A 17,081-nucleotide genomic window follows, 5' to 3' on the forward strand; every position below is an offset into this window, starting at 1 on the left:
ACGTGGCGGCTGAGTCAGGCTGTCTGACGAAGTGAATCAGAAAGGGGAGCGAAGTGAAACTCACCCTGCATTTCCAGTTGACAAATTTAGAAGTTGGCTGCCCTGGTAATTTGGTAAATTCCAAAACACCCTCCCGTCTGGCCAAAGAAAGCTCTCTGAGAACAGTTCCCACAGCGAGCAGGGGCCCCATCTTACACCTCCTGCTCAGAGTCCTGCGATAAATACCAAGAAGGCCCAAAAATTTCAGGCTGTTTCAGGCATCCCGCCCCAGCCACCAGCGCTGCCCCATGCTCTGCAGGCGACTTCCCCCCAAGGCTATGGGGGCACCGTGCACAGGGCCCAGCAGCAGCTGCCTCCCACGGCACCACTCCTTCAGCAGAGGGCAACGGGGTGGTGAATCAAAAAGGTTCGGTAATTTGCTGTGGAAGGCAGTGCTTTGTCATTCCCCGAGGTTTTCTTACTGGTGGCAATGGGGAAAAATAAGGAGGTTTGTAAAAGCCATTCAAGGATTTGACTAGAGAAGAGCCCACAGACTTTTCCCAATACAAAAGCTTCCTGAAGCTGCCAAAAAGTCACAGCGATGATCTATATCAGCCCCCAAAAACCACAGGCTTGGTTTGAACAAAGGCAAGTGTGTTACATGTCGTACATGGCCCTTCCAGGTCCTTTTCTGGGAGCGCTTCTACTTCGGTGTCTTCTCATAGGCTGTTCCAAGAAGTTTATAAGTTTCCAGTAAGTAAAACCCTTCAGGTCAAATCCCAGTTCTCCCAAAAAGTGCACCCAACACCGTACTGAGTCGTCCCCTGTAATTCTTTATTAGAATCATGGATGAATATATTTTAAATCAATCTAAAAAAATAATGAATCAAGTTACAGTACATGCATAAAATACAAAGTAATTTACAAACAGATCAAAAGAGCATCTTCAGAACTAATACTAGGAGGAGAAATGGATTAAATAAAACAAGTGACCGACTACAGCAATGCCTTCCGTGTGCCTTACACATCATGAGCACCGCAAGACAGAAAGGTTGGGTAAGAAATGCAGCTGGTAGTGCCTACCCAAATTTGGATGTTCCAAGTGGGTCATGTCAGAGTTTGAGAAAGGGCCCCTACAATTAGCTTCCTGTCATTGTATAAACAACCGCAGGCATTTATACAACAAACAGCTCTTTAAATCCCGTAGAAATCCAGTGCCAAAAGCCCCCAAATCTTAATATTAACGGCACGTTTGGGAATAGCACATCCTGTGTAATACGCAGTGGTTTCAGAGTGCAGCGACAGAAGGCACAGTTCATGTATCCCTGAACAAGCTAATTGAACAGATGATTTGTACTGAGCAACAGACTACAGAATGAATGCATCCAATGGGAAATACTCCAGATGTTTTTTTGTTAAAGATCATGTACCAAGCCATTGGAATCATTGAGAAATACTAGATGAAACAGAACTGAAAACTAAGACCAGGTTGTAGAAGTTACTGATTCATCAACTCTAGCATTTGAATATATTAACGTGTGGCATGTACTAATATATGTGATATGCAGTGTGACAACACCCTTCAAGTCTGTGTGCCATGAAAGGAAACAGGCATCCTCAAATCCTGATACCACCGGCACTGTGGAGGCCAAGTCTCAGGCAACACAAAATCACGCTGCAAGTTCCAGTGTTAGAGCGACCCTCAGCCAGCGACACAGCTCGTGCTTTAGCTCGTCCTTTCCTTACTTCACCGGCGGCACCTCGCACGGAGTCCCACCAGCCTCTCCCCGGCCAGCCTCCAGCAGCTCTGCCTCACACCACAGCCTCCTTTGCAGCGGGTGCCAAACCACAAAAGCTCATTCACAGGTAGCAAGAACCCTGCTGCTTGTTTGCAAGAAATTCTCTTCCCCCCCCCATAATATTCTATAGAAAATCCTCAACTTGACAATCTGAAGATGTAGCCAAAAACATTTAGCTTTACATTAAAATTGCACTTCAGAGCAACAGGCATTTCATCAAGCTTTAGATGCAGTATACAACACCTTAAGACAAGGAAAGATCTCCTGCCCAGAGATATTTTCCCAGGTATCCTGACAATAATTGTTTTGCGAGGAGCAGAATAACATCTTCAAGTGCTCACTAAATGTGTCTGTGCTCTGTCTAGCAGGCATCACATTGGAAAGAGATCAGTTCGGTTCCAAACAACGTACTGAACCAAAACCGACAAGTCGGAGTTGGGAAAATACTGCAGCCACGTAGAAGCAAGAGATTTATAAACAATGAAATCAAAGTGGTTAAGACATGGAGAAATTCAGGAGTAAGCAGTAACTGAACACGAGAAAGTAACCACAAGAATTACAAATATATTTAAATCTTGGACCTGGGGAATATACACAGCCTTTTAGGAAAGAATGAACATTTCTTATATATTCTGACAGCACTGCATCTTTGGTTTGTTTTCAGTGGTTGGAGGGACATGAATGGGAACCACGTTGTTGCTTGGAGACATATCATTTTCACGTCTGTCGGACATTTGCTTCTGGGAAACAATACGATAGATCTCTGGAAGATGAGAAAGAGCTCGTCATTACGCGTATGCAAAACAGCATCAGAAAGTTAACGTCTGGGGAAACCAAGCATCAAACAGAGCACAGATTCCCCATACTTTTGGGACTATACAGGTAATGCACAGCAGCTTCCACAAGACGTTTAATTGTGATATCTTCTGTATTCATAAGTTAAAATATCTTTGCAAAACAAATTACTTCTTTCACAACTGCTTTATTCCCCTTGACATAAAAGCAAAAAAAAAATTGCTGGATTCTGTATATTTGCTAAGAATCAGAAGCTATGCCATCAATTCCTTGTCATCATTCTTAAGGCTCTGAGGAGACTGTGTTAGAGCAGACCAGCTTTGGAACTGCAGAGGAGAAATATGGAGTCCAGACAAAGAAATCCCAGCACAAACTGGAGAGCACAGGAAAGGCACAGGAGTTTAACCTAACACGCTGCCAAGTCCACGCCTGCACTGAAAGCCTTGCCCAGTTTCCTGGGATTAGTTAGTGGCCGATGGTGTGTGTTGAACATAAACTCAGAGTAGATACAAAACCACTCGCTTCAGCTGTGTATGAAAGTACGAGGTGCAGCGCTTCACCTCAGAAAGGAAATAAAGCATACCAGAAATAGAGCACGGGGAACTCACTTGCAAATTCAAGTTCTAAACCATTTAAAAAAAAAAAAAAAAAAGCTTGTTAAACCTCAGTTTAACAAAAAAGTTGTTTCAGATTCAGAAAAAAAAAAGAAGCCTACCCTGAAGTGACAACATCAGAGGAGCCCAAGAGAACGGCACGCTGGCAGGAGACAGAACAGCAGCGCCAAGCGGCTGAGCCCAGAGAGCAGGGCTGATGCCCACACCCCGTCTGCACGCTGCAGCTCCCTGCCCTGCTGGGACGCTCCAGATAAGCTCAGGTCGCTCAAGAAGAGGGTGCATGCGCTCCATTCCTGCTGCACAGCACTGCTCACAAATAACCGGTGAAACACGGCAAAGATTCGAGTTCATTCGGAGGTCTGAGGTCCCTCGTCAGCCGGGTAACGATGTCCCCAGCACCTTGTCTGGCCTCGGACCAAGAAGCTTCTTTCCCACCAGAAATTCATCATTAGTGAGTCGCCTTTGTTCAGACTTTTAATGAGCTGCTGCTTAGTGCACATCCTGACATCATTTCGGTACTGGAAATTGAGCAATCTCATGCAGAGAAGTCCTCCGTGCTGCCAAGGGCTGGTCACAAGCTACGTGCCTGCTTGGACGGAGATGAGACCTGATGGCACCAAGCAGTTAAAAAGGGTTCCTAACGAACAAGGCTTGCAAACCTTGCTCTTGCTGCACCAAACCCTGTGTAAGCTGCCGTTACGAACAGGCTGAGTGCTCCCCAGAAGACTACGAGCAGGGCTGCACGCATCCACACAGCTGCTCACCAAGAAGTAACTTCTCACACGGACACTGCGCTGTATCTATGGGCTGTGTGAGGAACCGTAATCTTTGCAAGTAGTGCTGTGAGAGAAGAATCTGCTGCCTGGGCCTCCAAAGAGGCAGCTCGGACTCAGATCATGAAAGATTCTTCAGAAAGCTGAATGTGTGTATGCGTTCAGATACGGTCAGGTCACAGATCAACCAAACGAGCGCTGCAAACGTACAAGAGGATTTTCTGGTGTCACCCTTTCTGATGTCCACTGTTCTTTCCAACCGTCTTCCACATGAGCACCTTCACAGGTTGACCCTGGGGCATGCACATGGAGGGAGCACAGCTGGAAGAGATCTGCTCTACTTTCTGCAAGTTTTCTGCTCCACTTCACTGCCCCAGCTCTGGGTGAGCAGCCAGCTTACCCCCAGCAAAGCACTGCCTGTTCCTATTCAACAGCAGAAGGGTTTTGCTGCCTTTGTTACTGGAAGCTCTCTAGTAGCACGCTCAGCAGCGGCAATTCTGTTTTCCACAGAACTTCCTAAACAAGTTCATACTGGTCCCTAACACGAGCTGTCACACGCTTCCTCCACCCCTGTGAGCCACCAGGGTGTCCTGTGCACAACACCCTCATCTCAAAGCGAAGATCTACAGGGCTGTTCGCTGAAGTCTTAAAAATAATCTCAACAGCACTGATTTCTCTGCTGATACAGCGCCTATTCCTTCTGACTGTGGGAATGTATTTCCAGCTGATCCCCGCTCCCTGACAGCCCTGCAAGGACGTTTAGCAGCAGCGCTGCTCAAATCAGCTCGAAGCAGCCCCTTTTATTTTTGTTGCTCACTGCCACCTCTCCCCTCCTCTGTGGTTACAAACCTCTGTGCAGACACAGCGTGCTGCCCTAGATGAAAGCCTAAACGGCTAAATACTGCCTTGCCTTGGATCAGCTGCACACTCTTTCACCACACATAGTTGTGTTGGTGTGATGGAGGAGGTGGGAACAGCTTAAACCTGCTCTTCCCGGGGCAAAATGCCCCGAGGCAAAGCCTACGCTCAGACTGGTCTGCACCAAGGAACGCCGGGCTAATGAAGACGTGCACTTTTTAATGAAGACACTACACTTTATGCTCTGCTCAGTAACTGACTGAGACCTTATTAAGAGCACATTCGGCAGAATGCATCACTGCATAATTGGTAACCATGTGAGACAGGCCTTGCAGTGTAAGAGAGCTGGGGAAAAAAGGCACCGCTGTCTAGGAGGAGCTTGTCCAGTCCTTGTCTCCTCAAGCAGCGCTAGTGTTTCATTCAGTTTCAGGTGTACAGAGCTAACAAGAGGAAATCCCTACATTTCTTAATGTTAACGCTCTGTGATGTTGTTTCCTTGGAGATGGGATTCCTTAGAGATGAAACCACGGCAGAACGCGCTATGGGAACAGAGGCGGCACTGAGCGAGGCAGGGAGCGGAGGCTGCCTCGGGTTTACTTTAAGGATGCTTTATCCTGCTGTGAATGCTCAGAGGGGATGGGATTATAACACCAGTCTCTCTCATTTGCCAGATAATACAAAGCAGCTTTGTGCACACAAGAATCAGCCCCTGAAGTCTAGACATCTCACAACAGAGGAACTTGGACAGGGACCATTACCCTAAGCCACAGAGGAAAAGGTCCCCAAACCTCACATGGTATGCACAAACCTAGCAGGCTTCCTGTCTGTTAAGATGCATGGCCTGCCAAGAATCCTTTATAACACAGCGAGAGGAAAGAAAAGCTTTCTTCCCCTGCTTCCACCCGCAACAGGAGACCACATGCTCACTTAGGCTGTGCTAACCATGACGGATTCATGTTTTCTGTGCCCAAAGCCAGGTGGCTTCATGTGAGAGTCTAGGCATGAATACGCTTAACACGGACCTGCTACGCCTCCAGGGGAAAGGACTAACAGCTTTCCCTCGCTGTCCCAACCAGACCAGCTTCACGAGGGCTGGAGAGGAACGGATTTTCGCTACAGACCCCAGTCACACCACCCTGTCCGGGAAAGACGTAAGAGCTGTGTGAAAGGCATCACGAGCAGCCTAGGATGTCTCTGCGGTGCCGTTCCCAGCAGGGCAAGTACTAGCAGAGCTGGTACAGCAGCATGCCCTGCCCCTTCTTCTTCAACCTCCTCCACTTGCAGCCTGTGGCAAAGCCTGCTGGCTTTATCAATCTCCTTCTTCAAAGGAGAGCGAGTATTCCACCCTCCAGCACTATGCTTAGAGGCAAACTTGCCAAACACAGACAGACTATCCATGATTCTGCAGGGTCACTCTGAAAACCACATTCCTCGGATGACTGCTCCCCTCTTTCCTTCAAAGCAAATCATTAACAGAAAAAGCCAGCTGTGAAGCGTTATCGAGAAGTTTACTGGCAGAACATTCGTCCTTTGCATGCCAGTCACAGCAGAGATGGAGGCAACCTGCTGCTAATGCATTATTTACTTCATCTTTATCTCCCTGAAACAGGAGCTGGTGTCTGGAGTGAGCCACATGCCCACTAATCAGCAGAAGCATTTCTTCCAGCGCAGTTGAACCAGCCCCTCCTGAACAAGGATTCTGTCCGCATGCCCAAGAGCTCTTTCCCCAAAACACTGGCACAGCAACACGCAGGGAGCACTGACGTTTGTGGAAAAACAACAGCTCCAACAATCTGTCAGAGTCCGCTGAGGTCTAGTTTTAATCCCTTGCTCTCCCATTACAGCCTGCTCTCCCTTACAGAAAAATTAAACCAGAAAAAAATCAAACCTTTGCTAATTAGAATCCAAAATAACTTCTGGAATAAAAGGTGCCGTTGGAAGCATGTGAGGAGAGATAAAGAAACAGCCTAGCCTGTGCCCAAGAGGTAAACTGCTTCCCCATGGCAACAGCAGTATGTCATATCTGAGTGTCACACAGCTCTGCAGAAATAAGGCAGCAGCCCAGGGCATGCAGCAAACTTCCCACTTCTTCAGCCATCGCTGTTAGGGAACAGAGCAGTCCACAAGGAGACTGGGGGCAGTTGGATGATCAGTTTATATTGCATATGACAGCCTGACAGCCACCTTGGGAGGGGGTAAACAACGTCTGATGTATTTCCAGATATGTTTTTATTAGTGCTGGTGCTGAACAGGCATGAAAGTTAAATACCTAACCTTTATCCAAGAGCCCTGATCCCCCCTGAAAACTCTAAGAGCAGGCAGCAAGGCTGTTCTATACTACACACAGCACATTTAGCCAGAACCTGACCTCACAGTTCAGTATAGGTGCCCCTGAGAGGAGAGGGAATAGCAAGGATACACATAAAGAAAGAAGTTTAGGGTTTTAGCAGTTACAAGCAAGCAATAAAAAATGCGTTTCTCCTGAAATATCCATGCCCAAATTCACAAGCAATTTTGACACAACTGACTATTAGGTAGGGGAAGAAAACAGGAAAGCCATCAGGCACCACAGATACCATCGCATTCAGCCACTCCTTTGTCGCCCACCCTCTTATGGCATCATTACTTAGTCATGAGGAAGTAAATGTATAAACATAACTGCTCTCCTTTTTTCAGCATTTGTGCAAAGTTGAATTACAGCCAAATGATTAGACTGAAGTTAAAAGGGAACCACAAGGGTTGGCTAAAGAGGAAACTAAGTCAAGCTCTAGTCGCACCATGGCATGAAAGCAGTGAGATGACACATCCCTATGCACTGTGTATTTGTCTGACGTGGACACGTTTACATTTTTTGTTAGTATATAGCCAGGAACGCTACTGTTTAGGAACCCACTGTAAAAACAGAAAAGAACCAGAACCCTATTACAATTAAAGGTAGGAAAAAAACCACAGATGGATACAGGAAGAAGGCATGTAGCAGGACGTACTCCAACAGCCTATGAATTCTCTCTCATCATTGCTAAAGAATTTCAGACAACTCAAAAAAAATGCTTTATATTTTTATTACAGCACTAACTTCCTAGCTGCCTCCTCCCCTGCATGTTCCAGTATGGCTAGCTAGTTCGTTACGGTATGTTTTCAAAAGTCTCAATTACCTGCCAAAATGAAAAAAAAATAAATCTAACTACGTGAACAAAAATACAATTTAACCAGGTGCCAACGTCACAGAAGTGAGATGTTTTGCCTATCAAATAAAGGGTTTAAAGAAAAAGGAAGTACTTGATCCACAGAGCATAAAGACTGTAGCACTCACTGCCATTGCACACTACAAAGGTCGAAAGTCCGGCCGGGACTATTAAACGCAGTGACAGTGACTATCCTGTGCTCAGGAGTCACAGACGCGCGGTGCTGCTCAAAGGAAGGACCAAATGGATTCCAAATGTAATGGTTGTGAAGGGTGATTAAATAAAATTTTAAACATTTTACAGGCAAAGAACTGCCTACTTGCCTCACATCTGAGCAGCGTTCTGCCCTTCCTCCTCAAAGCAGAGAGCACTGGATGACTCACCTGTCAGAATAGTCTGGAAAGCTGCTTCCACATTTGTAGAGTCTAAAGCAGATGTCTCGATAAATGACAAACCATTCTTCTCTGTGTGGACAGAAACATTATAATTAGAGGAGTACAGAACATTTATCTCCCATCTGGAAGAAGTTATGTACCAGCCAGTGTATGTGGTGTTACTGATCAGATGCGCGGGTACCAAAAAAAGTAAAAGTTGTGGTGTTTTCCCCTTACATGGTATGAGAGCAGCACCACCCAACAGCAACAACAATTCACAATCATCCTCAGGCACAGGGATTGCCGTTAGTGCTGCGTTGCCTTTAGGCATGTCACGATGCATCACTGAAAGTGAGAATTTGGTGCACTTTCAAGAAATGTGCAGGGAAACTTCCCGGATCTTGTTTTAACCTCGTCAAGTTTCTCCACCTCCCAGTATGTTGTGGCAGCTTATTTAGCAGGGCTAGCGGTATCAGGGGAACGGCAGGCCATACCTGCAGGCAGACATCCTCACTCACCCAGAAATTTATTTTGATTTCACCAACCTGCAAAAGCTCTGGCTTCATCTGTAGGGACTGCTCTCAGGTGGCGCAAGTCACTCTTGTTTCCCACAAGCATGATCACGATATTGCTGTCAGCATGGTCTCTCAGCTCCTTCAGCCATCGCTCCACGTTCTCGTAGGTGAGGTGCTTAGCGATGTCATACACCAGTAATGCCCCTACAGCACCTCGATAGTACCTGCGGGTGGGGAGATGTGTTAGAGAACCTGCAAGGAACATCATGATTAAAAGTGACAAGTTACTAACAGCTACTGCCTGTTACTGCAAAGACAGCTATATAAAAAATATCTAAAGCACGATACGTGGGACTTGAAGCAGTAGAAGTAAAGCACCCAGGTTAGGGTTATGACACAGGACCGCCAGAGCAGCCAGGACAGCTCAGAGTCTGATGGAGAACCCTGCACCCCAAAATGAAGCACTGGAATCTGCAAGGAGCTACTGTCACCTTCCACCTCCGACCCACTCCTGGAAAGTCTTCCCCACCCACCGTTGTGGGTGCAGTACGGGCACAGCCCGGAGCGACAGGAAGAGTTAAGAGTGACTCACGGGATCATAAAAATATCAGCCTGATCTAGTCCCTTTATGAACGGCCCCAGCTGGTCTGCCTTCAGACCAGAGAGAGGCACAGTTACACATTCAGAAGAGAAGCAGGTTGTGTTCTCCCACCCCACAATTATACCTCCAGCTTTACTTAAATCCAGCTTTTACTACGCTGTTTTTTCAATTAAATAAGCACGTAAAGCGAGCAGTATGTCTGGTCATAGGTTACCACTGATAAAACCTCCACGATTACAGCTGTAACTTTATCAATGGCTTGTGTTTAAATGAATCTCTGAAAGCTCTGAAAGTATTCTAGGTTAGAAATGCTCCCAGTTACATATCATGACAGCACTGAGAGGCAGATCAGCTTTGTGCAGAGCCCTACTAGGCCAAGCTTCTGGACAGAAAAATATTCAAGCTTCCTTCCCCCACACATTGTGGATATTACATGACAAAATAAAATAATTTGTATGCGTTTGAGGAATTAGAAGGGCCCAAAGACGACCCTTCTCAGCAACAGCATCTCTTCAGCTGCACAGGCTACCACTTACGCTGATGTTATAGCGCGGTATCGCTCCTGCCCTGCTGTGTCCCATATCTGAGCCTTGATTGTCTTCCCGTCAACTTGAATGCTTCTTGTTGCAAACTCTACTCCAATGGTGCTTTTGCTCTCCAAGTTAAACTCATTGCGAGTGAATCGAGACAGGAGGTTACTCTTGCCTACTCCAGAGTCTCCGATAAGCACAACTACAAGAGAGAAACGACATCAGAATCAGATTCCAGGTGTACACCATCTATTGACAATCACCCACAATGAACACATTCATTTTCCAGAACAAACCAAGAAGGAAAAAGAATAGCAAAGCCACCCCTCTTGTCACGGGTCTGTTGTCCAAGCCCTGAGATTTCCAGAGAACCAGAGCTGCCACGTTCTCCAGCCTGCTGAACAGACTTTAGACGTGACTTTTAGTAGTTACATTTCAATCTCCTTTGCATTGAATCATATTCCTCCTCCAGGAGAACTACACGTGGCAGTCAAAAAGTAAAAAAGTCCCTTCCCAGCTGGCCTTGACTCATCACAGTGCTGAGCGAACTAATGGGAAGGATGCAGCCATGCTTGACGAGAGACTGACAGAAGGCGTAAAGTCCAGTTGGGACAGGAAGAAAAGCGTCACGAGGATCCCTCGCACCATCCCACGGTGCTGAGCTGAAAGGGACGAGCTTGAGCCCAACCTGAAACTCACTACCCAGACGCAGGAATTTCAGCCAGGCCAAGTCATGTCCCTCCCCGAGTCGCACCGGCAGCAGCTCCTCTAGGTGACCTTCAGATAAGGCACTGAGCAGATAACAGAAGGAAGCGGAGGACAAAGAGGATGAGTAAGACCCTCGAGAAGCAAGGCTGGTAACCTTTGTGCTCTGCAGAGCATCAGGCCAGCACAGGCAAAACAATCGACACTTGGGTGACAAAAAACCAGCATGGAGATGCTTGTTTTGAGAAAACAAACACTTGCTCAGTAACACACATCATTTAAACTTCAAGATGTTGCAACACAGTGTTAGATATGCTGTGTGGTACAACAGAGGAATGAGTCCACTGATGTGAGGAGTGAGTCTCAGTCTAGCAGCACAAACCCTCGCAGCTTTTGCTGCGTCACACAGCAGACACCACTTTCTGTTTAAATAATGCACAACAGCTCTGACAAATGGGATTTTCCCTGACTGTAAGAGCCGAGAAGCACCTTTTAAAAAACCCCCCTCCATAAAATGAAAACTGCAGCAAACGCTAGCTTCAAATAGTCTTTTAGAGAATACCTCATCAAAACAAACATCTTCCCAGCTTCCCCTGCCAGCTGACTCAGCAAGCAGCCAGCCAAGCTACAGAAGCTGCACAAAGCACAGCGGCCCTGTTAACCACTTCTGTTTACGAGGATCACAGGCGCAGGTAGGTGGCACGCACCTGGAACGAATGCAAATCAGATTCCACTTTCCTAAAGGACAGGTCAGCACAGTTCGGTGGCAGAAAACAGCTTTGCTGGCACAGAGGATGCCGGGCGGTAATAAACTTAGTGCAGGGGACGAGACACCCAATTATATCGTCACCGCCTGGCAAGCTGCCATAGTTTTCCCTCTTTCGCCGGCAAACGAGATCTTCAGAACTCTTGCGGCAGGTTCAGGTTTTAGATGACATCATGTTTGCACTCGCGTTATGAACAGCGAGTTCCTGGGAGGCACGAGTCGCTCAGTCCCACGGTCACCCGCTGTTAGCTGCTCCAGGGGCTGAAAGCTTCTCTACGCGAGGAAAGCAATCCACACACATCATCCCGTTTCTCCCAGCAGGCTGCATCATACGCCTGCTAAGTATTACCCTCAAGTATTTTCGTTGCTCAGTGCATATTTCAAAGCAGAGTTTTCAGACATTCAAAAATAGACCGGTCCTTTTAATTCCTCTACCAAGTTTTTTTTCCTCACCTTGTCTGAATCCCACGCTGCTTATGTTCTGAACGGCTTCCAGCACCAGATTAATATGTCCCAATTAAAAGGGGGAAACATTTTACTTTCCTCCTTGAAGCCAGCTATTTCCTCTACTTAATTGGGCCACTGCAGCTCATCTCGAGCACGGACACAGGAACAGCTTGCAGTGTCAGCGGGCTGCTAGGACTCCTCACACTTTCTGTATTTCTGCCAGTCCAGAGAACACCGCTCTTCGAATATAATTATGAGCTGACACAGCTTTAACAGTCACCAAATTGTATTAATTTTCATTTTGCTTTCCTTACCAAACCACCTCAGTCTGATATTTCATACTCCACTGTATTCCCATGTATCGTATTCTTAGCACAGCAATGCAGTAGGAGTGGCTGAGTCCCTCTCTAACCATCCCAGGGACGTGACGGTATCTAGTTCCACCTTAAAGCTAATTGTTCCTGCACACGCACTTTTACTGGGCTTCTTTTCCAGAAACTCACTCCTAATGGTTAGAAATTGCCTTCTAATTTTCAGAAGAAATTAGCGGTCAGCTGATAGCGGTGTTCGTGTGCCAGCACTGTCCATTAGCTTATTAGTTTCTTCTCCCAGTGGTGTTTACATTGGTCTGGGTATTTACAGAAAGCAACCACATCTCCTCAGTCTTGTTCTACCACCTAAGTGAGCCAACCTCTCAAGTGTTTCCTTACAGGCTGCCCGTTCTCCGCAGACATCCCCCATAAAAGTCTTTCAATTTCTCTCCCAAGCAGCGAGAACTGCATCCAGCATTCTAGGTGAGATCTCACTGGTGACGTATATGAGGATTTTAATATTTCCATCTACCAGAAACACCTTACGCTGGAATTAACTCTTCCCGTGAGTCCCCGGGCACAAAACCTTATGCTGTGAATCCTGCCTCACTGGGGGAACTGCTGTCCTCATCACCACGCAGATCTTCTAGTACCATACTCCAGCTTTTTCTCCATACCCCTCAGCTTTGCACCACCAGCAAATTCCTTTTCCTTCACTACACCAGCACTGGAAGGACTAAAGCTTAGGGGAAACACTTAAGCAAGTTCAGCCTTAAGACCCAGACCTGAGAACCTCCATCAACAGCTTTCTTTGGACCAGCACTTCCCTTGCACGAGTAGCACCTTAGAAAGCTTTGCAGTCCGGTGAAATTTGCACTGGCACACCCTGAGAGTACCCAGAGAAGCAGTGGAAGTGACCCCCCCGTCATTCTCATTGGTTTAGCGGTGCGCCACTTCAACACCTGCAGCAACGCGCCTTAACACAATGCATCTAACGAGCTAACTCAGCGCTGGAGAGGTTTAAGATGAGTTTTCGGTGGACAAAAGGAATCTCATGAAGTCCGTGCAACTAAATGAACGTCATTCTGTAATTCCAGTTTTATTTCTGCAGAAGGCCAAAATAAGAATTCAACTCCATAAGCTGCTTGAGAAGCAATTTATAGACGTATTAATTTTTCACAAACATTCCAGCACTCTCAATTTTTTATTTCTGATAAAACTCTGATTTAATTAAAGTATTTTCTGAGAATTTCAACTAGCTCATAAAGTATGTAATTGACAACCTCATCAGGTTGAAAATAGAAAGCCCAGCACTACCAGCTCGCATTGTGAAACAACCTTTACCGCAGACAAGCGGCGTATTACACAATTTAAGCCATGCAGACTAGCACTACGGGATTACTATGTCTGAAAACTCTTTTATCTGCCCTGAACTCTGCTATAAAGCAGCATACAAATTAAGAGCCTGTACGCATTTCCATGACACCCACAAGAACCTGCTGAACACCTCTTCCAGCCCACGTAAATTGGGGTTTGAAGGAAACGCGCACAAGATGACCTGATTGCACATCTTCTAGGCAGCTGCCAACAAACCTAACGTGACCGTACCTGAAATCCATCGCCCTCCTCAGCTGCACCTTCTGCTTCATCCACCCATTTCATGTCCCAGAGAACTCTGAGGTAGGGCTCATTCACCACCCGGACCTACTGCACACAACGCTCCAAGCACGACTGCAGTAACGGGGATAAGGAGGCGGGTTTGTTAGAGCACAAAAGGGCTTCCACATCTGGCAGAGTGACAGGCATAAGGCGTGCTACCACGTATAAGCCCGTACCTGCCATGCAACGGTTTTCCTTACTGATTTCTATAAACAAAGCACAAAGAAAAAAGGCATTGTCTAAAATCCAGACCAACAGGTCTGCCTGGTTTCAGTTTCCTTCAGCAAAGGAAAAAGGTGGAGGAATGAACCTGACACAGAGCAGGAAGCTGAAAGAGGAGTTTCTCTAGCAGTCAGCTGAATGTCACTGCAAGGCAGGTCTGCGTTCGGAAATGAGGAGGCTGACCCCAAATCCAAAGTTCCAGATGGTCAGGGCACAAACCTAATCCTCTCGAGCTTTGTCCACAAAAAACACAGAAGACATATTCTACAAGTACGGGTTACTTTGTTAACTACTTATCAACGGTAGGTCTGTCACTTTAATCAAACAGAGCTAAAAGTTTCTGCACGTAAGCCAGGTTAAATTATTAAGTAACATCCTTATGTCACCGTATTTTTTCCTCCCATTAAAATTAGAGAAAGAGTCCCACAAAGGGGACTTCCCAGACCTGGTGTTTCCTGAAGCACAGTGCTGGAAACAGTAGGCACTGCTCTCTCAGATGAACCCCAAAAGTACGGGAGAATACAAAGATATGCATAGCTAGACAAGAAGAATTTACCAGAAACTAGCCTTTTTTTTTTTTTTTTTTTTAAGCTAGGCCTACCGGGCAATAACATACACTAAAGCATTGCGTGGAGTCAGGCGAGGGGCAGCTTGTGACAGGCACTGAGACCCAATTGTGCAGGGGGCTCCAATTCCAGCCGCCAGCAGTCAGCAGATTTTGACACACAGCTGTTGGCAGTGGCTGACAGGACAAGAACAGAGGTCCCGCACAAACAGCCCAGCGGCAGTTTAGCTCAAGGGCAGTAAGAGGCAGCTGAACCAGAGAATATCGCCCTGTTATTTCAGAGCACGTCGAAGCCTGAGCTCAGTCCCACCGACTGACCATATCCCTTTAGGTCACGAACCCAGAAGAACTGGGACTGCATTAGGTGTCCAGACAGACCAACGCCCAGCTCAAGGGGCAGGACTGGTGCTGAGAAGCCCTGTGTGGAACAGAAAAGATCAGGGTGGCACTAAGCTTTGTCCCAGCAAGCCCTCACCTCCAAATTACCAAAATTAAAGCAATGAGCAATATGGGTAAATAGGGAAAAAACATCTATTGTTTGTTGTAGTTCCACATCAGCTCAATATAAGGGATGTGAGCCCATGAGATCTCTTCTGATTATTCGGATGCCCTTCTGCATCCTTTTAATTCCACAACATCCCTTCAGAACGGGTACGCCTGTGCTGCCTGCATTTCCCCTCAGGCCCCAGGAGGCTCAAACATTGGCTTAGCGTTCCCCTTGAGTTCTCATTTCTTCTTTCAAGAGCCTTTTTTTTTTTTTAAACCTACCACTTGCCTTTTTGGACAGTGCCTGGTGACGAGACAGCTCATTGCCACAATAATTCCAAGACCATTCCAGAGTGGGGACGCTTTGTTTCAAACAACCTCCGCTTTTGGACAGTTACAACTGTTTCCACAATTTGTGCAACTCTGCATTTGCTGATGTTATTTCAGCCGCCAAATTAATCCCAGTTCGGAGACGAACTTCCTGCGGTTTGCTTTAACTTCGGAAAACGTGAATCACTCCTATCTTCATGGCACCATTTCCCTAGCATCCCCAGCACTCCCAACAGCTTCCATAAACTATTCTAAACGGTAAAAGCCTTTCAGAGTGGCAACCATTTTACCTAGCTTGGAATTTTTCCATACACATGGATCCCAACTTTATTATTTTGCAATTATATACATAAGCAATCCAATAAAATGTAGCACCTCTCCCAAAAAGTTCTACATCACTGGTATTTCCTCACAGCTAGAACAATAATTTACACAATCCTGTCAAGATATGCAATGTTCTTGATAATTTGCACACAGGTCCATAAACGAAGTTGTTTGATGTGACTAAATTTGTGATCAGCAGGGCCTTTGCCAACGCTGCAAGATAAGAAACGAGGCACTTCTTGGTACTTCTTGACCTGATATCAATACCAGTATAGAGGACTGACCTCTAGTTAGTAATAACGTCAGTTTCCACGTGGAAATTGGACAGGACAGAGGACAAAAAATATAATTCTTCAAAGTCATTACAAGAGCTTCACGGTACTGAGAAGAACGCTGCTGTTCTATAAGATTCTGGGGCCTGACGACGAGCAGCAGGCTTGCTTTTTTGTTTAAGAAACATTTAGACTGTGCTCTCTGACATGTGGCCTGAATTTTTGGGTAGGCCTGTGTGGAGCCAGGCGTTGGACTCGATGATCCTTGTGCGTCCCTACAAACTCGAGATATTCTACAATTCTAGGATATATAACGCAATATTTTTGATAATTTGCCCACAGGTCCACAAAACAAGTTGTTTGACGTGACTAAATTCGTGACCAGCAGGGCCTTCACCGATGCTGCAAGACGAGGAGGGAGGCATTTCTTGGTACCTCCCGACCTGATCTCAACACCGGTACAAACGCCTGACTTATAGGTAGCGACAACGCCCCTTTTCCACATGGAAATTCGAGGGATCGCGTTTTTTTTTGTTGCCCGTTTTGCCCAGGCCACAGCCCCGCACCCCCACCCCACCCCCCGCACCCTCACAGCCCGCCCCCGTCTGTACCACAGCGGGGGACCCCCGGGCGGGGAAGGGGGCCGCGTCGGGCGGTACCTTTGAAGAGGTAGTCGTACTCGTCGTCGCGGGTGCCCATGGTGCGGACGCCGAAGGCCGGGGACGGGCAGCGGGAGCCGGGCCCCTCCCTGCAGCCGCTTCCGCGCCTCTGCGCCCTCCCACAGCCGCCGCCTTCCGGGGCAGCAACGAGCACTTCCAGGCCGCTTCCCCGCCCCGCCCGGCCTTAAAGGGGCGGGGGTGGGAGCGGTGAGGGGCCCCGGCTCGGCCCGGAGGCGGCAGGGCGGTGAGGGGGAGCCCCGGGCCCGCTCCGCACCCGCGGGTCCCAGGGGCGGCGGGAGGGAGCAGGCAGCG

The 17,081-nt window shown here is 47.2% G+C and overlaps 1 protein-coding gene across 2 annotated transcripts; it reads right to left on the reverse strand.

The window, feature by feature from the left end:
* Positions 1 to 792: 792 nt before the first annotated feature.
* Positions 793 to 16,928, reverse strand: RAB11A (RAB11A, member RAS oncogene family). Of its 2 annotated transcripts, none has more exons than XM_013193202.3 (5): positions 16,770 to 16,928; positions 10,030 to 10,225; positions 8,923 to 9,116; positions 8,387 to 8,467; positions 793 to 2,541 (listed from the first exon to the last, which is right to left on the reverse strand). In XM_013193202.3, exons 1-5 carry the CDS (start codon positions 16,807 to 16,809, stop codon positions 2,402 to 2,404), a joined length of 651 nt encoding a protein of 216 aa, XP_013048656.1. In that variant the 5' UTR covers positions 16,810 to 16,928; the 3' UTR covers positions 793 to 2,401. The 2 variants fall into 2 exon arrangements, with proteins under 2 accessions (XP_013048656.1, XP_013048657.1); XM_013193203.3 differs by lacking the exon at positions 793 to 2,541 and adding an exon at positions 7,951 to 7,973.
* Between the last annotated feature and the right edge of the window lie 153 nt (positions 16,929 to 17,081).

The sequence above is a fragment of the Anser cygnoides genome, chromosome 11 (genome assembly GCF_040182565.1).
Source record: "Anser cygnoides isolate HZ-2024a breed goose chromosome 11, Taihu_goose_T2T_genome, whole genome shotgun sequence".
Taxonomy (NCBI): Eukaryota; Metazoa; Chordata; class Aves; order Anseriformes; family Anatidae; genus Anser; species Anser cygnoides.

Bases quoted from the DNA above. Each gene is read 5' to 3' on its own strand.
- RAB11A (XM_013193202.3), bottom strand. From the start codon at position 16,809: ATGGGCACCCGCGACGACGAGTACGACTACCTCTTCAAAG. The intron at 8,468-8,922 runs GTTGGTGAAATC...CTGTCCACACAG, and splicing joins TGAAGCCAGAGCTTTTGCAG to AGAAGAATGGTTTGTCATTT. The intron at 2,542-8,386 runs GTGAGTCATCCA...CTCATCTTCCAG, and splicing joins TTTCCAGACTATTCTGACAG to AGATCTATCGTATTGTTTCC.